This window comes from Pezoporus occidentalis, unplaced genomic scaffold, assembly GCF_034315485.1.
Source record: "Pezoporus occidentalis ecotype Australia unplaced genomic scaffold, CSIRO_AGI_Poc_V1 ctg200, whole genome shotgun sequence".
Classification (NCBI taxonomy): Eukaryota; Metazoa; Chordata; class Aves; order Psittaciformes; family Psittacidae; genus Pezoporus; species Pezoporus occidentalis.
Window position 1 is genome coordinate 1272714 of NW_026913857.1, and position 27306 is coordinate 1300019.

At 39.6% G+C, this 27306-nt stretch overlaps 1 protein-coding gene across 2 annotated transcripts; it reads left to right on the forward strand.

Annotated features, from left to right (window-relative positions):
- The first annotated feature begins 5843 nt into the window (after positions 1-5843).
- Positions 5844-26834, forward strand: DLGAP5 (DLG associated protein 5). 2 transcript variants are annotated; one of them, XM_062618438.1, is made up of 19 exons: positions 5844-5913; positions 7707-7957; positions 8380-8588; positions 9069-9161; positions 10358-10442; positions 12425-12529; positions 13678-13748; positions 15415-15710; positions 16113-16234; positions 16317-16446; positions 16810-16895; positions 17477-17637; positions 19140-19232; positions 20424-20643; positions 21730-21979; positions 22329-22386; positions 23737-23899; positions 24451-24500; positions 25546-26834. In XM_062618438.1, the coding sequence occupies exons 1-19, from the start codon at positions 5900-5902 to the stop codon at positions 25666-25668; spliced, it is 2580 nt and encodes an 859-aa protein (XP_062474422.1). In that variant the 5' UTR covers positions 5844-5899; the 3' UTR covers positions 25669-26834. The 2 variants fall into 2 exon arrangements, with proteins under 2 accessions (XP_062474422.1, XP_062474423.1); XM_062618439.1 differs by having other exon boundaries at positions 5903-5979.
- The last annotated feature ends 472 nt before the right edge of the window (positions 26835-27306 follow it).

The window sequence follows — 27306 nt, forward strand, 5'->3', positions numbered from 1 at the left end:
GCCAATCCGCGCCCGGGGCGGGACGGGGTGGAACGATCCCGGGCCCGCTGGGGGTTGCGGTTTTGCAGGCCGCCGTCGTACAGTGCCAGGCACCGGCATCCCCGCCGCGCCAGGCACCGCCGGCTGCAGGGACCGGGGTCCCGACTCGGGGCCGGTCGGGTCTTTTCAGAGACTATAGCTCTCCTCATGGCCCGGAGTGCTCCTCGGGGCCTCGGCGGTCTCCCCAGAGCCCGTGCGGTCCCGTCGGCAGGTTCGAGGCGAGGGATGTTTCTAGACAGACCCCGGTGCTGGAGACCGGCAGGATCGTGGCCTCCCCGCAGACCCCCGAGCTGGCCGGCGTGGGACCTCACAGCCTTGCTCGCCCTACTGTCGCCAGGCCTGGACCTTGCTGCCCCTGTGCCACCTGCTGTGAAGTTTAGCAACAACGGTGCCAGAGCCCAGCCAGCTGTCTGGCACCAGCAGCTTACAAGTGCATTTAATACAGCGATAACAGGATAAAAATTTATACGGCCCTCAGCAGGAGGCTAAAGAAATTCATTTGATAGACCTTCCGGCTTTAAAATCTACTCAGTTCCTGGTTGCAGGACCAAAAGAGCTTCTAAGGCGTTACTGGGAGCTTGAAAGTAGTCCTTCAAGGTACTGGAACCTCGCTAGCTTGGTTCCAGCTAGCTTGTTTGCCAAGATTGCCTCCTCAGCACAATCACTAAGTACCCTTTGCAGTGATCTGTGAAAATGTTGCTGCTGTTCCTGGTGTAGATTTGTCCCACGCTGTGCAGCCCCTGGGCAGTGGTTCATCACATAGGCATCACCCCAGACATCTTCCTTATGTTATCCTCTTGGAGCCCTCAGCCTACAGAGGGAAACAGTCGGGCACCAGGGAAGTCCTCCAAAACCAAATGTACTGAGTACAAGAGGGAAATGCAAAGGGAAGGCATTGGGAAAAAGGGAATTAAGCAGTGGCACCAGATGTTAGCTAAAGCCTAATGGAGTTCCTGCAAGAAGGAGCTTTGCCCCCTCCCAGGATGAAATCCCAAAAGATTTCAGCAGTTGAGGAGGGATGCAGGTCCTGTGAGGGAGGACCACAGATCACCCAGAGTAAGGGCAAGGCTAGCAAACCAAAAAGGTCTAATTTCTCTGACCTGCAGGAGGGCAGCAGTGGGGGTGTGACTTACACTGTGTAATGCAATACTGTGAGATCTTCGAGACCATTCTCAAGCTAAAAAGCAGTGTGTGCCAGCACAGCACAGTGCTGACAAGGGGCAGAGCTAATTAGCCAAGACACAGGATCACATGAACATGGCGTGTCAGATGGCTGAGATGAATCTCCAAAAGTCTCCAGAGTCCCTGTTAGTTACAGCTGCTATATACAAAGATAACATGAGGATGGGAGGGATTACAGAAGTAAAATGAGTTGCCAAACGTCACATATTAGATCAGTGACAGGGCAGAAAACAGCACCTACAGTTCATCATCCTTCTAGTACTTTCTCCTCTGGACCGTAACAAAACCCCAGAACAATGGGACTGAGCTGCTGCTGACACAGTAGCTTCATGTGTTCCAGAGGAAAGTTCTGGGTTTTGGTATAGGACCATGGTGATTTGTTTGTGCACATGGAAAAAAAAAAAAATTACTAGAGTGGTACCACAGCCCAGTGACATACACTGACACACAAGATATCACCCAACAGCTTAAAGGGGAATGAAATATGTGTCATTAGAAAAAGGCCTCACAATGGTACAGAACAAATCTTTTGTTGTAAGTTGATAAACACAGCTAAAGGCCATTTGCTGCTAAGTACCTTCTAATGATTAAGAAACCTTTCTCCCATTGCCCCCACCCCTCCCAGCCCAGCCAGGGTATTTAGTGATAATATAAGAAAGATTTTGAACATTGTTTAGCTTACATGGCTATCTGGCACTTTTGCATTTCAGTAGCCTTGAACATTAAAAACACAATAGATAAACCCAGTCCTATCTTATCAGAGGCCTGGAGAAGTTCAACTGACAGAGTACATGGGATTAACCAAATCCTTACAGCTCTTTCATTGTTTCGATTTTAATTAATGGTCATATTCCTCAAAGTTTTGCATTGTTGTACTCTCTAAACCAATTCCTTTGTATTTGTTTTAATCATGAAACAACCCCAGCAGTCACATCCAGCTTCCATATGACATGTTCTGCTTCTGGGCAGTGGAGACACAGAGGTGCATGCTGAGAAAAAAAAAAAACACATGCAGGTTTTAAGCCAAAATAAATTAAATACACACACACATATACTAGAAATCTTGTCTAAGCTAAGGAAAATGATGCTCTTTTCAAATGATAACATAATGGTCTTGGTTTATCTCAATTAGAAACCTACCTCATGCTGCTGAAACGTCCTCTAATACCACCACACTAAGTGGTTTCTTCATCTGCTATGTTAAAAGGGATGAAAGTACAGTTCACCTGAAGTAAACCACATGGAAGTCCACAAAGTCCCTGGAAAAAAACAAAAAGATTGGTCTCAACTCAGCAGTGCCTTATGGTTGAAGACAGTGTCTGTTCTTAGGTAATTCCTGCTCCCCTCTTCCTTATGGAAGAAAACCAAGGTTTGAGTGTGTTTGGAAAGAAATGTGATTTCCTTAAGAAAAATCTTTATAGGATGAAACCAGCTGCAGGATACTTTCACCTCTAGTGCTACAGCAGGTTTTTAACTGAAATCTGTAACAGCAGTGAACACTCAGTGTAAATCCACCATAAATAACTCAGGATGTAAAGATATGCTGAGATAAAAACTACTCAGGCTTTGTTTCCAACTGTATTTTACATTAAAAAGTTGCTAGTTTGCATTTTAGGCTGTCTCCAGTGAAAGCTGGCAGCTTATAAATGTGCTACAACATCTAGCAACTAGGGATCAGGCTGACAGACTGCAATATTATACCCAGAGTCAGGTACCTTGTCTTTCTATTTATAGCCAGGAGAGTGTGAGACACCTCCCAAGGGTGAGTGGAAACTCCCATCTCCTGAGCAGAGACATCAAACAGGGATGGTTTAGACTTGCTCCAGATGTAGGGGTTTCCATCAGTATGGGATCCTGGGCCCACACATAGAGGGTTTAGGAGTCTTTTTGAAAGAACAGAGCAAGGTCACCAATTTCTTTTTAACGCCGTGGACTGCAGGGTTTGAATGTGATGTCGCTCATTTGTGTGCTTATCTAGGTGGTGAAGCAAATATCCAAGAAAGGGAAGATGCTCTCCAAGGTCATCCTAGTGAGAGTCCAAATGTCTGTCTGTCCCACTTGCTTGGACCATTCCCTTGTTCCAGGCTACAGTCTGAGGCATTAGGGTGTTGGTGGGTGGCAGTCTCATAGTCCCATTAAAAAATTGCTACAGTGCAAATGAAACCCAAAGAACAGAGCAAGAAATTGCAGCAGAAGGCTTAACTGTGTTTCCTAGTTGTTGCAAGACAGGAATTTAACTATTTCCCACACCTAGAATTGGTCTTTTTTTTAAAACTAGTGACCACTTAAGGAAAGCATAAGCAAAAGTTAGTGGGAATAGCCCTTAATGGTTTTGCTGCACCACTCTTGATCAAGATATGAATTGCTTGGTGAGAGGTGTATTCTGTGCCCTCTGCAGCATCAAGCTGCACTCCACTTACGGGAGTTTGCTACAGGGGGTTTTCTTTGACTCCATGCAAGTGACAAGTATGTCTTGCTGTGGGCTACAGCTTTATAATTCCATTCACCAAAAATATATTCAGAAATGTAATTATTTAAGGGCTAAATTTGGGGATAGGTTTACCTACACACTCCATATTATTCTTCAGTAAGGTGCATTTATGCAAGGGTGGGAAGAAACACACTCACAAAAAACAATGTCCCATGTGAACAAATGAAGAGTAGAAAGAGCAAGTCAGCAGATTTCCACATAACCATCTCCTCGGTATAAAATGTATCTGATAATGACAGTTGTATTGCCAAGAAACAGATAAAGTCAAATTAGTTCTCAAAGCTTCAATGGGCAAAATGTAAGCATGTTATCATAAAATCATCAGGACTGTAAGAAAATGGGTTTAACCTTCCAGGCATGTACAATATCTTCATAGGATAACGAGTTTGTATATTTCTATTGCATGTTTGTCTCTATGAAATGGTAATATGTTTATTCCTCTTAACACAACAAAATCAGTAGCAATCAGGAATTTGGTTGAAAAGCACACACCACATGTTATCATAAAGTGACATTGCAATACTTTAAAATCATAGCATTACTCAAAAACATCAAGACCCTTACTGTGACCTAGATACTGTTAGTGGAAGGTGGTACTGCAGTATGCTAAGTAAATTGTCTTTAACCTCACTAGCTCAAGTAACGACCCATGAAGGTGCACAGCAGAGCCTGAGCCTGCCAAAGACCTGAGCTACCTACTTGGGTTACCTGTCCACCCTGAAGGTGTGTCATCCCTGATGTTACGTGAGCTAGTGAGATTAAAGCCCTGGCTACAAGTGCAGCCATGCTTCCTAAATTCAGTATCGACATCCATGAGTGGAAATGAGCAAATGTGCTGGTCTAGGTGCTCCAAGGAGGAGACAAATATTGTTTCCGCATGAAGAAATCCTTCATATATAGGTAAACAATAAGAGAAAATGATTTTTGCTTGGAAGACACTCCTAAAATAATTTTGTTCTCCTAAAACTTGTGCTTCAGTATGGTTCACATTACTGGACTACAACCTGATATTCTAAGGTAGAACTGCTGACTACCCTCAAATTCCACCCATTTGGGAGAAAAAGGGGAGTAACAAATATCAGCAAACACTGAGGACTGCATTGGATTGAACTCTGTGGGCAGACTCTACAAACTCCTGAAGTTCTGTTGTTCAACTGGATCTTTTGCATGCCACAAGGGAACCTGGCAGCACTTAATAACCTCCATACTCATCTTTCATTGTCCTGCAGTAAATCAGTGATTGTAGGATTAGTCCGGATGGTCGATGTTTGCGAATCTTTGCTGTCACCCCTGGCAGTCCACACCGGGAGTCGGAGAGGGAACACTTCTCTAACTGCTGCAGTCTGTGAGGGACAGAGAGAGCCTCCAGTGGTTCAAGGCAGACCGCTCTGCTCTCTTAATCCACTCATTACTGTCTCCATCCACTGTAATCGCGTTTATGTAAAAATTTACTGGCGTTTCACTGTAATGCCGTGTAAAGATCCTGCATTTGCAGGCTGTAAGAAGGTTTGCTCCTCCCGTTTCCCCAGCGCCTGCTGCTCAGCAATTTCCGGTTTGACACCACTTCTTTTCAAACGCTGTCTACATTTTTGCAGTGCCACCAAGCGGTTGGTTCCCTCAATAGCGTTTTTACATTTTAATTTTGCTGATAAACGCAGAGCGATGCAGACCAGAGTCGCATTAAAAACAATTCACCACAGCAAAACGCCAGGTTGGTACGATGCGAGTACAGGACTTAAAGAGAGAGTTGGTGTGGCAAAGGCTCGACAACCCTACGTTGTCTAAAGCCTAGGTAAACCCGGCTTCGGTTCCTCAGGCGGCGGCACAGGACGGCACCGAGATACAGACAGACCTGCCTGGGCGCCGGGAAGACAGGACGGAGCGAAACCCTCACCCTGCCCCGAATCCTCGCGGAGCATGAAGTACCAGACCACCACCTCACCCCGTCCCTCTGCCATCTTAACACAGCTCCCCCGCCGCAGGCGGGACTCCAGGCAGAAACCTCGCCTTCCTCATCCCTCCAGCCAATAAGCGGCAAGTGCGAGGGGGAAAATGCTAAGTACAGCCAATAAAGATCAGCCGCGGCGATCACGAGGGGCCAATAAGCATCTAGAATATGCGGCTCTGCCCATTAACGGTTGGTATGAGTGGGCCAATGAGAGCTTGTGGATTGGCTTGGGCTTGCCAATGAGCGTTGTCAGGTGAGATTTGAAAGTGAGGGCCGAGAGAGGAGGCTCTGTGGGTGTTGAGAGCAGTGTCGGCACAAGGTATGGCGAGGCTTCGGGAGCGGGACGTGGGGGCCCAGCAGCGATGTCTTTCCTCTGAGCTGGCCTGAAAACATGGTGGGGTGGTGGCGGGGAAGGGGCTGAGGGGAAGACGTGCGGTGGCATCCAGGAGCTGCGGTGGGAAGCGGGTGCTGGATGGAGGATGGCGTGCTGTTTGTCGTGACCCCCGTCTCAAAACCGTTGAGCCTAGACCCTGTTCGGCCCCTAAACTTGCTGGGTTCCTGCTTTAAAAATAGTTCTATTTTGTCGCTATTCAGGCTAAAAAATGCAAACTCGGTACCTAAACGTTTTTCATGTCTGTATTAGTCCTTTGGTGCTTGTGGTGATGTTGGTCAAAAGTAGGCATTTTCCCTTGTTTTTATTTATTTATTTATATATATAAACATATATATATGCGCAGACATATATGTATAAAAATCAATCCTATAGATTTTCAACTTTAATTTTGAGAGGTTATGCTAGCTGGTCACAAATCCTTGGTTTTACGTAAGTCCTTTGTCCCTTTCCTGCTACTAGTCTTGAATTTGTGCTAATTTAAAGTCTAACTAATGTGGCTGCCCTGTCCCTGACAGTGTTCAAGGGCAGGTTGGATGGGGCTTGGAGAAACCTGGTCTAGCAGAAGGTATCCCTGCCTGTGGCAGGGGTTTGAAACTGGATGAGCTTTAAGGCCCCTTCCAACCCAGACCATTCCGTGATTCTAAGATATGACTCTAGACTCCTGTTTGGGCAAGGTACTACTCAAAAAACATAGCCTGGAAAGAAAAGTAGACAGTTTTTTTCGTCCTAAAGAGATGCTTAGGGCATGGAACATGCCATACAATTTTAATGAGCCCAAAGGGATCATGGTTAATCTCTTGTATTGGTTTTGCTGACCTAGGATGTGAGATGATAATACCTCTGTGGGCATCTCTCTCTGTATCTTTACTTATATCTGCCACCTTCAAGCTTCAGATCAATTCTTCTGCAGGATTACTTACTGAAATCACTTGTTGTTGAGGCTTATTCATGTGAGAAGGCCTTAAGTGCATTTATACCACAATAGCTAGGAAAAAGTTGTTCAAAGTAGAAAGTAGAGCAGAAAAATCCTTTAAATGTTTTAAATATTTATCCATGTTGAAAGCAAATGCAGCTTTCTGTAAGCTTGCCTGGTAGAAAACAATGTGTATTCTGTGCATATAGGTTACATTACCTTCCCTCAAGGCACTAAATCAAAAATTGCACGTACACTTTGAAAGTACCATTAGTGTACATGGTTAAGGTAAACTTCGGGAATTTGTTCTGAAAGCCCACAAAGGATGGGTGTAGAGGCTTGATGTTAACTGTTGCTTTTAGGAGTGACATTCATCCACTGGGATCAGAAAGCCTGATTCTTCTAGAAGTTAGGTAGTAGAGATCTATTCCTCTGATCGTTTTCTTCATGGATTCCTGTAATACAGTGGGGAATACTAACCAGATCAGTTCAAAAATTATTACTGGAGATCCTCATGAATTAACCTTTCTTAATTACTTGGATATAAAGCATGGCAAATGTGACCTATGAACTACAGTAGAGGTAGTCAGAGTCATTACTGAAATTGTCATTTGCAATTTTTCTGGTACATACACAATTCAAAGAACCCATGGCTTTTTTTTGTAACATGCAAACTTGAATGAAAAGAGCAAAACAAACCATAACAGTTTTTTTCCTAATCATTATGGGTTTTGTCCAGGGTCATCGAGATGGCTGCTACCTCCCAGTTTGCCAGTCGATACAAAAAGGATCTCAGTACAGAAGCCCTCAGAACAAAAGTGGCACGTAGAAAATCAATGCTTCAGAAGGAGAACAGACACAAGTTGTTTGAAAAAGGCAGACAGTTTGGATTGGCAGATGTCAATATTCAGCTCTCAAGAGAGAAGGGAAATCCTCAACTAAAGGAGAGGAGTGAAACATGTTCTCAAGAGAACAGCAGTGTCAAACAGAGTAAGTAAAAACTTTTAAAAATCTTAGAAACCTTTTTTAAATCATTAACAACGTTTTAGGTAGATTTAGTAACATTATCACAGGGACCTAATTGTGGTCAGTGCTTTAATTTGAAGAAAAGGTTTAAGATTAAAAAAATGACTATCAGTTTTTCTAAGAAAATGAAGTCTTAATACAGCTTTATCTTCCTCACTGCTCTGGTGATATAAGCGAGGCTTTGCTCTGTCTGGTCTGCAGCAGCTAAAGGAAGAATGCTGTTTTGCTATTAATAATCAATGGGAAGTCGCTTTGTCATTCAAGAATTGAAAAACTCAAATCTAAGTTTTCATCTAACATTTAACTGGTGTCTGTCATATGCTTATTGTTGGCTCATAAATATCTCCAAGATTTTGTAATGTGCCTGTCTTCCATCTTTGCTTCAGAACAAGCTGCAAATGCAGCCTCCAAGAGGATTAATGAACGCAAGGAAATGCTCCAGCGCTATAAAGAAGAAAAGGAACTTCGAAAACTGAGAGAGCAAAGAGAGAAAGCAAAGAAGGGTGTGTTTAAAGTTGGGTTATATAGACCAACTGCACCAGGTTTTCTCTCATTTGTACCTGAAGATCCAGTGATAGTGAAGCAGAGAGAAAAGGTAATAAGAGTAATATTAAATATATATATAAAAATGAAGTATATGTGGTACAAGATATTAACATTTCTATTTGTACACAAAATGATGTGTATGTTATGCCAAACAGTTTATTTTGTAAATACTTCATAAATACTTTATTTTATAAGAAGAAACAATAAGGGTGTGATTTGGCTCTTTAGTGTTTGTTTGTTTTTTAACAAAGCTGGAAATAGTACTAGTGAAATGTTGATTTTTGTATTTATGACTATGTTATCACTTCAAAACTGGAATGATTCATCCACAAATGAAACAACTAAGTTATTTTAGAACTGGTAACTTGTTCCTATTTAATTCACTCGACTGAAAGTTTTCACATTACACACTTGACACATTCTGCACAGGCATGTTGCTTTTAACACTTGAACTTTTTGCTTACTCTGACAATGATAGGGTGGGGGATAAGGATTATGTTAACTCCTGTTTCCTTGGGGATGTTTCTAGGCAGCTCCTGCTTTCTCTGGGAGGATTACTCGATCAAAGGCCAAGAACCAAGAAGAAATAACTGTGATACCAACTGCATTTAAGCACTCTATGGTTTGTTTTCTATATAAATTTCAGATTCATTTAGAGAAAAGTGTGCAGTTATTCTTCAGACCATAACTGAAGGTTGTATGCTTAAAGTTGAGAGCTGTCCCTAAGGAGGTTTCCCTGGTAAGAAAGATAAATTAGATCAGCTGATCTGAAGTAGAGGGAGTTTGATTAGGTCATTACTGAGAAGAGTGCACAGATCTTCTGGATAAGGTTTTTCAATACAAAGTATTGTAGTCAGCAAGGACTGCAGATATGCATTGAGGCAGTAGTGAGACTGAAGTTACATACTTTGGTTTCGATTTGGAGAGCCAGTGCATCTCCCTGGAATGCAGAAAGTCTGTCGTGAATGCAGTTAATTCTTCACTCCAAAATTATTTCAATGTTGGCATATTTTTACTGTTAATCTTGGCAGTCCCTTCTGCTATTACTTGTATAAAAAGTAGGTTTTGTTGGGGAATTTCGCCAGCAGTAATCTGTAAAAGAAGCTGTATTTCAAATCTAGCAATCTTGCCTTACAGAACTTAAAAGAAACAAACTTACAAAAATTATATGACAAGCAGTAATGGACTTAAACTAAAACAGAGTAAGTTGAGGTTAGATATAAGGAAAAAGTTCTTTACTGTGAGGGTGGTGAGGTGCTGGAGCAGGTTGCCCAAAGAAGTGGTAAATGCTCCATCCCTAGCAGCGTTAAAAGCCAGGTTGGACAGAACCTTGGGCGACATGGTCTAGTGTGCGGCATCCCTGCCCATAGCAGGGGGGTTGGAACTGAATAATCTTAAGGTCCTTTCTAACCGTACCCTTTGTATAACTTGAATGTAGTTTAAGAGTTTCCAGTCATAACATTACAAAGGGACAACTGAATCAATACTGGGCTTTTTTTCTGAAAACTGATTTTTAAAACACATTTACTAGGATGTGACAGTAATTGACACCTAGTTTCACAGTAAGCTGAAAATGTTTCTTAAATATTTTTCTTCATTCTTTTTTCTGGCAAATTCTTAACTAGCTGTATAATACATGTTAACACATGTCTAAACTGAGCTGTTTTAGCTTTACTTTTTTTTTACTTTTCAAAGCCCTTTGTGCCAAATTGTATAACCATTTGTTTTACTGGAGCCTAGGATAGAAAGATGAGGAAAGAAATTAAGGTGCTTCATTTCTAGAAGTCTAATACTTAGCAAAATACTGTCTACTTGTAGGTCTCTGCCAACGGGCATAAAGTGCGCCCTATGCAAGCAGGATGTAAACAGACGAGTACAGACAAAGCTGGTGAAAAAGCAAAAGGTACGAAAGTAGTATGATCCCTACACCTGAATCCATAAGAAGGACACCTCTGGGTTTTTTTCCTGAGTCAGTAGTTGTGACATTCTGGGAGGGAGGCAAGGAACATCTTCGGTTAAGATCTGCAGTACGTTTTTGTCTGTAGGAGACAAAAAGTTCTTAGGACTGCTCTTCCTATCAACTATGACAAGGGCAGCAGCTGGCAGATTATCAAGTGTGTGGCTCTTGCTTCTGTAGGCTGTAGGAAATGGAATGTCCTGGTTACTGATTATTCACCCTAGGAACGGGAGAAGGTCAGTAGGCTGGATTGCATGACTGCTAGCTGCTTTACCATCTGGATCTTTTCAGAGCTTTCAGAGCTCTGAGAAGTTTATCATTTCTGTATGTAACTGCTGCTGTTACAGAAGAGTAAGGGACTTCACCTGGGAAGATGAAGGCTAGCTGATATAAGAAAATATGAATTTTCCTTGGTATTGTGGGTGGCCTGAAAAATAGCTCACTGCATGAGCTGTAAATATTTTCAGTGAGGTCACCTTCTGCTATACAGTAAATATGCTGTTTGTGGTGTCTAAATGGAACTGCTTGTGTAATTCAGCACTGGGAAAGGATAACCTAATGGTAAAGCACATTAGCACAGAATGTTGGAGACAACAGCCCAAACCTCTGATGTACACTGGTGCAACTGGATGTGATTGTCTCTTCAGTAAATTTTACAATCTTGCATTTTCCTATTTTACAAGAGCCCCTTCTATATCTGTCACTTTCTATGTGACAATTACATATATTTCACAAGAAAACAGCAACAAAAAACCAACCCATGCCACCTTTCAGGGAGTAGAGTACTTTTGATTAGAAATACTTCCTGATAGAGCAATGATGTCTGTGCCTTAAGTAGATCAGGCGAAGTCATGTGGAATATTGACGTTAATGCAAGATGCTCAGTAATTCAGAGTTAAATCACTTATGCATCACTAATTCAATTAAATCAGCAAGCAGAAGACTTTTAAGTAAATTTCAGTAATGCCTTCAGTGAATACTGAAAAGATCTGTTATCAGTGTTTGATATAACAATTGAAACAGTAACATTTGAACAATTTTCATCCAGTAGACTTGATTATTCCTTTTGTGCTGAATCAAGAATGCATGTTATGTATTTAAACACTGGTATAAAAATGTCATGGAAGTAAATGTCTGGTTAAATCAAACGTTATATATCTGGTAATTTTTTTTCCCCAACTTGTCATTCTAGCTTCCACGGAATTGCAGTTTGATATTAAAAACATGAATAGGATTGACCAAGTAAGGCTATTAGGTTTCAGGCAGATGTAGAAAGGGAGGGTATGAAATAAAGAGCTCCTGTTAAATTTTTCTGTGCAGGAGGATGCTATCATTTTGAAGGATATTAAAACATTGCTAAAATACAAAGATGGAATTTTTTAAGATGGGTAATACAGTGCATGGATTTGTCGTATTTTATAAATTGACCCTGAAATGTTTTGTCGAAAGAATACTTTGTTAGATTAGATTAAATTCAGACATTACAATACTTATATATAATGACCAGAGCATCACTGTGTTACACAGATGGTCTCCTTAAGCTTACAGTTGTGCAAATAACTGTGGCAAGTTATTACTCTAGAAAGCGTCATCTCTAAAGTGGAGATTATGTTGATTCTGATTGCAGGGAACTTTGAGAAGGGTTCCTTAAGCTTTGTACATACATCAAGCACACTGGTACCTTGATGGTCCTGGAGGTGCTACTACACAACAAAAACACCTTTGATCAAGGACCTTTAGAGCATTGCTAGCACTGGTTGCACTGAACTCACAAAAAAAAAAACCCAACTTTGTTGATTCTGGCAAACTAGTGTAACTGATAATTGCTACTGCACTTCTCTGATTTCTGTAAAATACAAACTTTCTGTTTTATTACTTGAGTGCAGCTCCTTATTAAGCTTGCAATCTCTGGAATTAATATTTCCTAGTGTTGCAGACTGCAGTCCAGACAGCCTCAAATGTAAGAATCACCAGAGCAGCAGCCTCTGCAGCTAGGCAGATGCAGAAAACGACAGCTACTGAGGCTACTACTGGTAAGTGAGGTAGTGAATCTAGTCCTGCTTATGTGGCTCTAGCCTAACATGTGTTTGGAATAGTGTGCTGTAAAGAGATACCATGTAGTACTGGATAACTGAACAGTGGAAACAATGTGCATATTTATATGCTGCTGTTAGGCTCACTGTCAAATTATATACTGAGAGCTTTGTCTTTAGGGTTTTGCTCATATCTCACTCTGTTGTGCTGTAGAGATAAGTATCAGTTTGTTCCGAACTGTTTTAGCATACTATGTTCTGCAGTGTAACTATCTCTTTTGAATAAATTGTATGTAAATCATGCCAAATCATCATGTAAGAAAAGGACTAAATACTATATCACTTAAACTCTCATCTGGAGCCTTATTGCAGTATTTAAATCAAGATGTTGAAACTAACATTGGACAGCTTCCCATAAAATCTGTCAGTGTAGAGCATCAGTATCCATATGGTAATCTCAACCTGAAAGAACAAAATGAGAACTGGTAAAGATTTGCTAGTTCAGTGTATCGCTGCTTAATGCTGTAGGGTTATTAAGTCTGTGATCAGGAACAGATACCTCTGGAAGAGATGAGAGCTTGTATTCTTCAGGTCAGGAATATTTCTTCATCCATGCTTGCCTGTTTACTAGAATAGAGGAACATGATGGCTAGTGAAGGGTAAATTTTTAGTTTATATTCTGGCTTTCGGGATATTTAGAATGTTTTGCAGTGTTCCTTGTTATATATGTGACAGAAGTTAACCCCTAGGCTAAAAGCACAGCTTTTGTAGTATCAGTTTTGGTTAGCCAATGGATCCTGTGCCATATAGAAATTAAAAATCTGAACTCTATTTGGCTTGATGCTGTCTTTTCTGCATTTAAGGACTTAAGATGACTTTTGTATAAGAAAACATATAAAGCCTAATGACTTAATGCATCTGTTTTCCTTTCTAGGTGATACATCTCTTAATAGGTTATTAAATCCTAGGCTGGGTTTTCTTTTGAATGAACTTATGCAGTCAGGTGTCTGCCCTCTAGCCACATCCCACTCAAAAAACAAAGCAGTCTCTCCCTGTCTTTAGCCACTGGACTTTTATGGCAATCTTGAGAGAAAGAAATGATATTAATCAGATGCCTTTTTGACCTTTGGGAGTTTCTCTCATTCTAGGTAACCAGTCACAAAAGAAGACAGCAAATGCAGGAAAGCAGAAGAAAACAGTCAAACCTGGCATCACAGAGGTAGGTCTTTTACCATTTGAAATGGAAAAGCAGTAAAACTGATTTAAGAGTAATAACAACGTAATTGTAGCTCAAACATGGTTGTGTTCAAACAAGTAATAAATTCACTAATAAGCTAGATTTTTGGGAAGAAGCTGTATGTCTTTTATTATGGTATATTTTTAAAATTAAGATCAGCTGTAGTGCTTACATGTGACTTGATTACAAATCAAGATCTGGACAATGAATTGGATAGATTCTTACATGACATATCTCATGTCTGATGTTTTAGCTAGTTAAAAAAAAACCACAACATATACACAAAAACAATCCACAAAACCTGCTGGTTTTATTTAGCATTTGTAATTTTTGTGCAGTTCATTCCTTTTTGAAACATAACTCTGGATGTATCCTTTCCCTGCTCAGTTAAAGATACAATACTCCAGAAGCTGAGAAATAAGTACATGTTTAGGTTTTGAACCACCAAAAAAATAAAGCTGGGAATGTTCTCTGCTGCAAGGTAGACATGATTTATGACATGATTTATCATAATTAAAGGCAGTCATTGTGGTTCTTAGTGACACTGCTGTAATAAAAACTTTTTTTCCTTTACATAGGGACAGCAGTATTTGAATTCATTATAGCTCTCATGCCTTCATGAGCTGACCATCGTGTATGAGAACTATCAAGGAGTTTTCTCCTTCTTTGCATTCCACTATTGCCTCTTACCTCATGTCTCCCATCTCTGCTCCTGTTTCCGTAACTGTGGCTGTGCTCTAGCATGGTCTTGAAACTGGTGCAGTCATGTACAGACATTGACAGGAGGTAAGAGGCGCTTACACCCTTGCTTAGATGAGTACCTCTTTACAGGCAGGAGTTGGTTTGTGCTGCCAGTTGGTAAACTCTTGCTGTAACCTCAGTCATCTCATTATAAGTGGGTTAAAAATTGAATTCAAGGCTTACATTTCAAGCAGGGGTATCTAAAGTAGAGCCAAGACTTTCAGTGGATTGAAGACATATATTTTCTTGAAAAACAATCCAAGTTCTTTTGGCTGGTTTGAGCTACAATATCTCAATATAGGTATCTTAGAAGTGTGTTCTGTATGACTATCTGGTTGTTCATTTCATAGGAATGTGGATTCAATTTATTGATTAACTTTTTCTCCTCTTTTAATGACATTCTGTGGTCCTAACTGCACTTGTCTTGGTCTGCATTCCTCAGTTGTCAGCTTATTTTAGCTTGTTCTTTGGTCTTTGGATTAGAGTATGTGTATAAACTGTGATTATTCAACAGGCGTAGTTTGATTTGGAGCTAGTCGTTCTGCTCTTGAGGAGCTTATCACCTTAAAGCATTTTTTTCCTAGCAGTGGGATCAAGCATTTGCTGATTTTAATTACTGTTTTCATAGGTGAGGTGTTCTGCTGCTTTAGCCCCTTCAGTGGATTGTTGTGTTCCTTGTAGTGAAGTGCTACCCCTGCTGCTAGAATGATTTGCAGGTGTCAAATCCAATTGGGCCTATTGGTAAATCATGACTTCTATACACATATGTTATTGCAGAAAGCGAGTTACCTGAAACTGTTCCCTTCCTAATGGCTTTCAGTCCTGTTAAAATTCAGCCCAAGCCTATAGTAAGCACTTAATTGATTCGATAATGTAGTGTTTGCTTTGTCTCTTTGTGCTGTTATAGGTAATTCCTTCTGAACATGAAGTGGATAAAAACACTCAACTGGATCCAGTGATGAAAAGTTCTGCAGCTGATTCTAAACATCCAGTGTCAATAGAAATTCAACAGGAACAAACCTCAGTGGAAAACAAAACCAGTTCTGCTCTGAGGAGACCCAGAATGCATTCTTTTGCACCTCAAAACTTTGTGTTCCAGCCATTAAATGGATTAGAAACTTACAAAGTTAGACCCATGACTCCTTCTAGGGCAAATGCATTTTTGACACCTAATGCCTTCTGGGATTTTTCAGAATCACCAGGGTAAGATTCTTTCTTCTAATGGCCTAAAATGCAAGGGAACCTCTGTGATGATACCCAAAACATCATCTTTCTGTAAGAGATTTCCTGTGTAGCAAACTGTTATGTTGAAGCACCTGCTCAACATGGTTGCTAACATAGCTTAAATGTGGACTTAATTCAACAGCAACGAAAGCAATACAATCCATAATTCTGTCTATGCTTTAGAAGTAAAGCAGCAACATGTATCAGGGACTGTGCCATATATGTATCTGCAGATTTATTCAGTTTAATAGGATTTCCTTCAGTTCTCTAGCATTGTGTGTAGGATTGCTTTCAAATTGCGTGTTTCTGTGTATTTGGCCATATTTGATGTCATGTTTCTCAATGTCTTCCCTCTAAATGTACTTTTTGTTTTTTTTCCAGTGTTACAATTAAAAAATCCAGTGAAGCTAAGGCACAAGAGGCTAATTTTAAAAGTCCAGTTTCACCTGCTGGTAAAGACATTCAAGAACAACAAGCCCCTACAAGTTTGGAAGAAGAAAAAGGTAGGAAGTTGACACTTAGTTTATTGTTCTAATGTTTTTAGTTTTCACCAGATTCTGAACAAATGCTTTTCATAATTTTCAGCAAGTGAACTGGATGAAAAAACTTCCATTCAGAGATCAAATTCCAGAGCTCCAATCTCTCCAGATACAAGAGTGCTTGAAACCAAGTCGGATGATATAAGAGAGCAAGAGCATGATGTGCCCTATTTCAGGTTTGTGTTAATTTGTTTCACTTCCCCATTGTCTATTTGGAAGTCCTTAACATGTGTTGTGTAATGACACACCCTGTAAAGATTAGCTTAGGATGCTTGGTCAGTAGTACCCTGAGTAGGCACATATTCCTATCTTCCCTTTTATATTATTAGTTCAAGTAAAGAATATAAAATTCTGGAGACTAGTGCCTTGCCCTAAGGAACAGAAGCCTGGAAGAAGTAGAAAAGTATCTCAGTCAGCAAACTAAAATTAATGGCATAGCTTCCCTGAAAGCAAAAGGGTACTAATCATAACAGTCACAAGTAGTGACAGCAGTTAGAAAATTCTCAAACCTTATTTTTTCATTATCCCTTTATTTTTAGAAACATTCTTCGGTCTGAGACTGAGAGCCTGGAGTCTCAGTGCCTCCAGTGGGAAGGAAAATTAGAGTTGGACATTCCAGAGGATGGTAAGACTAGGCTGTAATAGGCACTAGAAGGGGTGATACAGTAACTGGACAGAGGGAATATCTGAATATATTCTCAAAATAGCACCTAAATCTACAGCACTGAGTAAAGTTATGTTAAATAGAGTTTAAAGTTGTATCTGCCTCAAGACAAAAAGGCATGCTTTATCTCCCAATACTAAAACTTATGTGTAGTACTTGACATGACACATGGTTGATACTATCAAAACAGGTTTTCTGTTGTTAGTTTTAAATGTATTTAAATGTATGAACTTTAACCCAGCTGATTTATTTTTTAAAATAAAATTAGGTTTTAATGTAGAATAAGTGTTCACATTTGGGAGAATGAAGTTGACTCACCAATGCTTGTCTTAAAGACTTAGAGATAAGCATTTTGAAAGAAGCAAGTTTAGAGCAGTTCAATGGATAAGTTTGTTCTATCAGAATTGTATTGCAGGTCTGTAATAGATGAACATAGTTCAGACAATAACCAAACTCCAGACCCTTCAAATACATATTTAAATCAACTATGCAATGATGGATTATTCCAAGGTATGCTTTTTTTGTTTCCTTGTTGCTGTTAGCTAAAGATCTTATTCGTACCACGACTGGTCAGACAAGACTGCTCCTTGCAGAAAGATTTCAACAGTTTGAAGGACTGGTGGATAATTGTGAATTTAAACGTGGTGAAAAAGAAACAACATGTACAGACTTAGATGGATTTTGGGATATGGTTAATTTTCAGGTATGTACTTGCATATTAACCTCCTAGAAGAAAGTTGATGGGATTATTTACAAACAATGGATAGAAGCGTTTTTGTTTTCTTGCATATTCAGATTCTGATTTATTTTTTTAATGTAAAAAAAAAAAACCCTGTACTTCCTAAACACTTTCTGATAGTGAATATTACCAGTTGATATACCATGATTTCATACTGTACAGGTGTATAGTAGCATACGTAGACCTGTTCATCTGTTGTGGCTTCTTGTGTGCTGTGTATCTTGTTTTTCTCTGGAGTGAAGGCATGTGGTCACGTTTTATTCTGATTTGGAATGAGGATGAAGTCACAATGCCTACCTGGACCAAAAGCTGAGAGCTTTGGAATGTTTCTGAAGTTTACCTGAAAAGTAGGAATTCCATGCTTCAGCATGAGAATAATGCAGAAACTACAGTAACTTCTTATAGGGGTGAGCTTAGGTGATAGAAAATCTTCTTGTCACTCTATTGTTACTTCTGTTGGTTTCAGAACGAAATATAATAGTCTAAATTATCAAAAATATTCTAAATATATCTAAGTTATTCTAAATTATATAAATTATTCTAAATTACCAATATCAACAATATTGGTAAGTCAGCATTCAACAATGGAACTAGTAACTAGTTAGGTTAAATGCAAAGATGGGTTTAGTGTTAAGATCCTAGTCATAGGTCTTGAATTCCTTCCAGAAAGTGTGAGGGTTTGACCTTCTTGAGAGATGTTTGAGGGGAAGTTTCCTACAACAAGTAACTTGAAAAAGCAGGGTTTACTTATGCTTACTATGTATCTGGGAGCAGCTCAAGTTTCTTTATCCTCCGAGTTTCAGGGAGGATGTAAAAGATTTGTCACCTTAGCCGCTGGTCTGCTGTACATAAATAACCCTTGTATGACCTCACTAGCAAATGAGGCAAGTGCCTCCATTACAAAGCCTAAGAGCAGGCTGTTGCACCATGTGGGGAGGAGGTAATGCTGTAGAGCTTGCTTGTTACAAACAAGTACAGATTGCATCAGGAAGCTGTTAAGGCCAGAAGTTTAAAAAAGCAAGCAAGTGTGCATGGCATGTTTCCTACATAATGGAAGACTCTGCTTGTTTGGATAAAAGCTATTACGCAATGTGTTCTTCTGCATTCCTTAAATGTGACAATTGTCAAAGTGCTTAAGTTCAGTAGATCAGGTTGTAAAACAGCTTCTTAATTTTAGATGTTGGATCTTACTGAACAATTCTATGCTTTCCCTACGGACCTTAAACTACAGAAATAAGACCAATACTGTTCTCTAATCCGAAGCTTGTGTATGTTAATATAGCCTTCATGTCAACTGTATGAATGCTTAATACTCTGTTGTTGGTTTAATTTGCTTTTGTATTAAAAAAAAACTTAAATGCTATAAGTATGCTTAAGTGTGTTATCTAATTTTATGAAACACTGCTCTAATGTGAATCTGGTAAGTCTTGAAAATAAAACCTGGACTTTTTTGGGCTGTCCTATAGATCAGAGATGTGAATAAAAAATTTGATGATCTGAAGACGCTCCAAAACAATGAATGGCAACCACTTGATGTCCCAAGCAAAGCAATTGTAAAGGTATGAATAGTCCCTAAGGCATCAAGTTGCAGCAGTGTGTTATCTAAAATAACTAGTAAGATGCTATTGCGGTAAGACTATTCTTAAATGGAAAAGCCTTGCTCATCTGGCTTCTTTACACGTTAGTGGTTAGAAATTCAGTGAAATTTTTGTCAAGAAGCATCCTTTCTCCCTTGCATCTTCCAAGTGCATTCAATATCACTTGGTGTTTGTAATGCTAATTGCCTCTTTTACCTGGGAAGATTAGAACTAAGAATTAGCAATGAATCGTTTGGGAGCCATTTGACTCTCTGTTAGTAAGACAAATTATTAATTTTAGAATAGAAATTTACCCTTCAGATATAGAACATCTTATCTGGGCCACTTTTGTTGCCACTGACTTAGCTGAAAAGGAAACCACACAGTAATTTGGCAGTGACTGCAAGTTTTGAGCAGTGAGTACGAGATTACACTGGTGTCCTGTTAAGACAGCACCATTGGCTAGCATTAAACTGCTAGTTTGCTAAGCACAAATGGATCTGATACTTCCCAAAATAAGTTGTTGCTTATTGCAAGATAAGCTTTGATGTAAGCTGTTTTATCTACTTTCTGATTTGGAATATAAAATTTCTTCTAATGACTGAATACCAAGTCATATTCACATAACCTAAACTCCGTCCAGTTCCTTGAGACTGTTTAATCATAAAACTGATAGGAAGGTCGGTAAGAAACTCCAGGCATAGGAAACTGGAGGGAATGAGGTCTGTGTGAGCTGCCTGTAAATGTCAGAACCCTACAGATGATACAAGACACAAAACTTCCTTTGAAAAATTGAATGTCAGGAGAGACTTCCTTCCCTGGCTTACTGGGGTCTGTCCTGCGGTTACTTTATCTCCCTGCCACTAGGAGTCCCTGTATCCCACTGCTTTCGTTAGGAAAAAGTTGTATGGCATATTTCTGAACTGCAGACTCAACATGAAAAATCCTCAATATATTGTCAACACAAACTAACTTTAATAGCTGAATATTAGACCAAGAAATTCCAGAGATTAAGAGAGATTTTGTTTCTAGCATGTCTGTTGCCTGTTGCTGTTGCAGCGTGTGACAAGCAGCTGCATAGGTGTTTGTGTGTAATTGCTTTGTGTAGATGTTTGTATGCAATTGATCTGTCTGAAATGTCCAGATGTGATCCAGACTTTCTTAAAATTTCAGAAAAAGACTATTACAAATGGAGTGTCTAAACCAAAGCTGGGAACAGCTGGAAGAACTGCAGCCCAAAACCGGCTTGCTGCTATAAAAGCAGCTATGAGGGATAAAATGAAGCATGATGGAGCTGCTGATCATACACAACAGGAGAAGCTACCACAGGCAGAAAAAGTGGTTTTTGAAGGGGGATTTTTCACAATTGAAAGCCCTGTGAAAACCTTTCCAGGTGGGTGGAGCCTAATCATGATGTTGGTGACCTGAAAGTACAGATGAGAGTTTAAGCAATCTCACTGGGGAGAGGAATTATGCTGTTTATACTGGATACAACTCCAGTGCTGGACACAGGATTTTAACTGGTGGTTGATTACATCAGGGATCCAAAATAAGCTGTTCTACATGAATGCACTGATTTGAGTGATTACGGCAAAATGAAATCTCGGCTTGGACAGAGAGGTTAAAGTGGCCAGTTCATGTTTTTTCAGCATCTGTTTAATAATGAAGCTTCAATTTGAGTGTTCCCAGGTAGGGATTTTTATTTTTTTTTTTTTTCAAACTAAATATCTTGCAGTGCTGTCTTCAAAGCTGCAAATGAAGTATACCTGTGATCTGTGTTCACAGTTAACAAGATTGTAACATAATTCCAGTCTGCTATAAAAGATGTTTAATAGTTGTAGGGTTTTAGTTGGCTTTTGTTTGGTTTTGTGTTTTAGCAGGTGCTCAAAATATAACTTTATTTTCAGTGCTTTCTCATTTCAATCTATGTATTGACTCATTAGGAGTTCTGCTTCTCTCCTATTTCTAGTTCTGCTTCTCTCCTATTTCTAGTTCTTTTGAGCTAGAGTTAACTTTTAACTTGCCTTTTTGTGTGTGTGTGTGTGTAGATCTCTTGTCTCATCACAAGACTAGCGATTCTTTTTGTATGCCTCTTGTTAGCAGAGGAGACCTTCTGAAAAGCTTTGCGCGACACTGGGTTCAAGCAAGCTCTAGCAGACAGTCTGTTAGAATATCAATTCTGAACCTGTCTTTTTAATTCTACTAAAATTATCTAAACATAAAAGATGGAAATTAATGACAGGTTCACCAGATGGATTTCTTAATAGGAACAGCAAGTCTGACTATTTCAGGCTTTCTGTGAAGCAATAGTCATTACTAAATTGCTCAGCTGGAGTTAATGTAGTTTTGTAATTTCTCTACATAATACATATGAGACAATTCAGCAAGCAGGAAAAAAGCATTCCTACTTAGAATGATAACAAACAGTTCATCTTCTAAAAACTACTGTAACAATGAAATACAAAATGCTTTTTTTCAGGCTTGCTTTCAAAGACACCTTGCAGATCTTCCCAGCGGACTTCTGAAAAACTGGCAACTCCAAGATCATCCAGTAGAGCTTTGTTTCCAGGCATTCCTTCTGCCCTTCATCACCCTGAGGATACAACTGCAGAACAAACACCATCAGTGCCCAAAGGCTTCCACCCAGCACCAGATTTGAAAATGCACCAGTTTCCTGTTGGAAAAACTCCCCCACTGGAAAAACTCCCTGGTGGTTTTCTTGAACAAAGGTAAATGTGTTAAGGCAGCTTTTGACTTTGTACAAGTAAATTTATAGTTCTCACTGAAAGAATGAATATTAGTACCCATTAAATGTGGCTTTCAATTTGCCAGTGGTAAAGGCTGCAAAGTCCTTGTGTCTGTTCCCTCCCCCAAGGAAATACTAAGAGCTTTTCCTAAGTGTAATTTTGCTGCTGGGGTAGGAGTTTATTTTTTGCCCAGAAAGTTTGATTCATAGTTGACCAGTGCCAAACAAGCAAATATAATGGCATAATACATCTTAGGATCAATTGGGTAAGTCAAAACATGATTGATTGAAGGTGATTGAGAAGAACGATAACATTTTGGCTTCTATTTCAGCATTTCTGTAGTTGCTGAAGAACATTGCTCTGTTGCTGGCACAGAAGAGGTAAATAAGGTAAGTCATGCAGAGTTCATGTATGTGCTTTAAATATTTTATTATTAATTAGCAAAAAAAAAAAGAAAGTTATTTTTATTAGTTCTAGAACTTGGATTTCTGATCAAATCCTCATTTGGTGATTTTTTTCCTTCTCAATGGACATAGGTAGGGACTGCTGCAGACTGGGGATCTTGTCTAGCTCTTTGGGAGCTATCTTTTTGAGGTCCTGTTGACTGCTCTGTGAAGACACACATCACCTGGGCAAGCAATGTTCCTTGAAGTCCACTACTCTTTTCTAGTGTGAATTTTTCTTTAAAATGCTTTTGCATTTGGGGGACCATGGCTAAAGGCAGCAGTAGCATTTAGCCCTCATGGTCCTTAGGCTGCCATAGCAGAGCTTTGGGCTGTTACACTTTTCAAAGGCATAGCAAGAGTAACGTTACTAATACAAGTATTGTATTATTATTGTATTAGTACAAGCCCTGAAATGTCTGAGGACTTGGTGATATGCCTGTGTTTGAGTAGCCTTAAAAAATAAAAAATAAGAAAAAAGGAATGTGCCTTCACTGGTTTAGGTGGTACTGTGATACTCGGTGAAAGCCAGTGTCCTGCAGTCACTAATCCATTACTACCTTTCATCGGAAATAGAGTATCTTGATTTAATCTATGCATGATTACAACAGTTGTTATGTTGTCTGTATCCCCCTAGACATCTGCCCTGTATATAAAATAGGTATTAAAAAGTAATCTTGATTACTGATTTGTTTTTATACCTTTTACTTCATCTATTCCCTATCAAATGAGAAGTTGCTTGTTGGTGATGTCTCTGGGAAAATGGTGGTAATTTATAACTTCCAGTATGGCTGATAAGTTTTCCTTCAGAAGAACATCCTCAGAATATTTTGGCACTTGAACTTCAAAATCTTCTTTCATGTGGAAGAACTTCCTTTATACTCTCAAAGAGATTATCAGGCTTACAAGGATGTTGGGAAAATAGTTCATCTGAAATGGATCACAGTCTTAAGCTGTGCTTTGTACAGTGTCCAGAGTTAAAATCCTGTCTCTCCTGAATTGTCTATAAAGCCTGTAGATTAGATGTATGGACTCGGTTTGACAAAGCAGGGACATGCTCTTTTCCGTAAACTTACATCCCTTGAATGTTCTGGCTGCTGTTTCAACTTTGTGCTTTCTGTATCAAAAGCTGACAAACTTCTTTAAATTGCACACAAAAAGAAAATGAGAGAGCTTTTTAGTGTCCACCTGGTTTCACTGATGCTTTCCTTTTGGCTCTCTGAGAAGCAAATAGAGTGGCTCCAGACATCTTAGCCTCTCAGAGGGCTAGGAACAGTGAAAATTCCTGTTTTTCAGGTGCTGGAGTGTTCTAGCAGTGAATTAAAAGTAATGGATGGCATGGAAGAGATGGTATTATCTGCTGCAGAACAACAAGATATTGTCATGTGCAGTCCAGAGAAGGATAATGGTGCAGAGACTAACTTTGTTCAGTCCGGAGAACAAAAACCACATCAAACAGGTGCATTAACTGAAAGGGGGAGACAAAATAAGGCCAGGTTGGACAGGGCTTTGAGGAACCTGGGCTAATGGAAGGTGTCCCTGCCTGTGGCAGGAGGGTTGGAACTGGGTGAGCTTTAAGGTTTCTTCCAACCCAAACTACACTAAGCTTTGAGATGCTTAGTGTAGTTTGTTTGATAATGCTGGGGCCTTATGTTTATTCTAAAGCTTTATGGTAGTCTAAATATTACTCTTTGAAATCACTGTCATTGTAGCTTGGTTAATCTATATATGCTGTTTGCAAAACCTCCTTTAGCTAGTATGACTTTCACAGGTGTTACACATTGAGCAAAAAGTGCCCCTAGGTTTGTCCTTGTAGTTTCTGTGTGATATGTAAAGGAAAAAGCTAATATAAAAGGCTTGAAGTGGAAGTAAATATAGAGTTAGGGGTTGATTGGGGTTTTTTTGGGGGACGGGAGGAGGGTTTGGTTTTTTTGTTCAGTAAGTGTAGAAAGTGGTACCTTTTTTTCAGCCTTGGCAGCATCAGACTAACTTAATAATCCAATTTTTCAGATGTTTCATGCAATAATTTGACATCTACTGAGAGAAATCCTTCTGATATAGTAAGTTGACCTTCAAGTTCATTTGACTAAGACAATTTACACACTACAGTACTGTTAACCTTTCCTCCAGAGTAAATCAAACTCTTTAAGATGTTATTAATCCAATTCATTTAACTTGCGCCAAATACAAGCCACAGCAACAGCCTGTCTCCCTGTTTGGGCTCACACTATTATTCCTTACTGCACATGAGTGTAGGATGAATCAAGATAATTGTAACAGAAAAGTGACTGATTCTTATCAGATTGATCCTTTAAATTGTATTTCTTGTGAATTCCCTTGTAAATATTTACTAATGTAATGAATGGCCTGGCTTTTTCATTCCACTTCCTTCTTGGAATTTTTCAGGTCTGTCCCATCCCTCTTATTTTTTTTTACATAGCTTTAAATTTAAATTTTAGAGCTGCCAGTAAGATTCAATAAGGAAAATCATGTGTGCAAAACCTTTCAAATTGCTAACAGAATTTGGGCGTAGAGTTACTTGGGTCTTGTGAAAAATCCTCTTTAAAATATATGGATTACTGATTATAGCAATGAGTGTCTTCAAAACGGACCACACATTCACTTCTTATGTCTGGAAATAAGCTTGCAAAATTTCTGTTAGCAGGGCCATGGTACTTAAAGTGGCACATGGTTTTGACCTGTGGCTGTTGCTTTGTAACAGTATCCTATAGAAGCAAGCACAGTTTAATAAGCTTACATCTACTAAGTGGCTGCATGGGTCTGACAGATCCATGCGTGGCTTGTTCTGAAGCTGCAGTGTGTCTATAGTACTGAGTGAGAGGCAAGAGAATTGCATGCTCCTGTTCCCTGGTCAGGTATTTTCTGCTAGTTTTTGCCCCATGATGTTTGAGTGGCCTCAGGTAGGCAGGCACCTCGCATATGTAAGTGGCTGGCTGACAGTAACTGCTGTTGGTCTGGTGCTTATACAGATGATGTTAGTAGAATTTGCTATTACCTTGTTTGATATGTCATTGCAGTGCCGTTTTGTTGAGTGGATAACTGTTCCTCCAATGCTTACTTCACACTCTTATCATTCTCCCACAGCCAATGCTGGATGCTGAGCTTCCCATCACTCCAGTCAAGACCATAGCCCAGAAGTTTGCAGCAGCTGAAGCATTCAATGACCTTATTGTATTTTCTCCATTTTCTTCCTCTGGGGAAAAATGAAAATTAACTTGAAATTGAAAATATGTAAATTATACCAACAAAACCCCCAGGTATCTGGAATCATCTGTTACCCTTGAACTGTGGTCTGAGTGAATGAATGCCTGTAGCACTTTGTAGTGGAGCTCATAAAAATATTTCATAATGTTTTACAGTGCAGTCAGTCTGTACTGTAAGTACTGCTGTATATTAGCAGTGGGGTGTTCACTGGTTTTATACCTGCTGTATCCAGTGATTGCATATTTTGTCTACAACATGAAATATTTTTAGTTTTGTATAATTCCATGTATTTCCTGTCTACTTCAAGCTTTAAAACTATTCATTTTTAAACTTCTATATTCTGACCTTACTTACCTCATAAATTATTATGAGACGCCTACCAGACTAGCTGTACTGGTGCCCTGTTTCTGACGCGTGCGCGCCTTCTGAGGTAACTCAACATTTTACCTCCCTAAGCACTGTTACATGCTCGGTCACTGCTCTGAGGATGCTGTTGCACCCTTAGGTTCTGGTATTCTGTGCGTTAACAACTGCCTGAGCAGTAGCTGTGGCAGGGATTGATGCATGTCTTTTTTAATTCTGTGGGAGTCTTTTTTGTGTTTAACAACCACTTGCTTTGTAATAGTAGAAACTCAGAACAAGGAATTCTGGGTCAGATAATATCTTTTCCTGGCAATGTATTAAAATAGGCACTGGATATTTTCTTTAAGGACAGAGTTATCTGTTGAGTCTCTTAAGTACTTTCAAGCTCAGTTGTATTCTGTCTTTGCTTTTTTCATGTGAAAATCTCTTAACCTCTTTCTCTGAACACTTGACATGCTAACCTCAGCCTCTCCTTGCATCTTATTGCTGTGCATTCTCTTCTCTGGACTGTAATATATTTATGCATAAGGAGTATGCCAGTTATATATACTTGATTTGAGCAATAGTATTAGGAGTACAGTTGAGTGCTGTATTTTTAACCAATATCTGACTCAGCTTCTTGTAATGGTGACCTTAGTGTAATGCACACATTCTTCCTCTAGCCTTCACTTTAAACCAAACGAAGGTAATTCAAATCCCTCAGCAGAAAGCATCGCCAGTACAGCTTGGGGAGCTTGTCTGACATGAATTTTAACCTGGAAGCTGTGTACTGATTACACTGAAATAAATAGAGGAAGCTAATGTGACTTGGTGTTACTGTGCTGGAATCGACTTTGTTACTAAATTCCTGTTAACATGGATAGTTCCAAACAGGTAGCTCTTAATGACTTTCCTCCTCTGTTTAGCCATCAACACTGCATTGAACAGTGAGGGCAAGGGATTTTGGACATCTGATGTGTACACTTAAGCTGATCTTAGAAGTGTATTTGTCTAGGCTACTACATCTGCTGGAAATCTCAACACTGTGCCTGTTGTTAACATGGCATCTCTAAATGAAGCAACTGTTACAAGAGTATGAGCCATGTCAAAGAGATCTTTAAAATGTTAGTGGTGGCTATTACTGCTCTTGTTTTGCAGACAAGACCAGGAGAATGACTCACAGCAAAGGGAACATACTTTATTTTTTACTAGCCTGAGTCATGCGGTGAATTTGCCAGTAAACCTCCCCACCCTTGAAACTGGTCTTGACTCACACGGAAGTGATGAAGGGAGAAAAGC

Coding starts and splice junctions, on each gene's coding strand:
- DLGAP5 (XM_062618438.1), top strand. Junction 7,958..8,379: donor GAACAGCAGTGTCAAACAGA/GTAAGTAAAAAC, acceptor TCTTTGCTTCAG/AACAAGCTGCAAATGCAGCC. Junction 13,749..15,414: donor TCAAACCTGGCATCACAGAG/GTAGGTCTTTTA, acceptor GTGCTGTTATAG/GTAATTCCTTCTGAACATGA.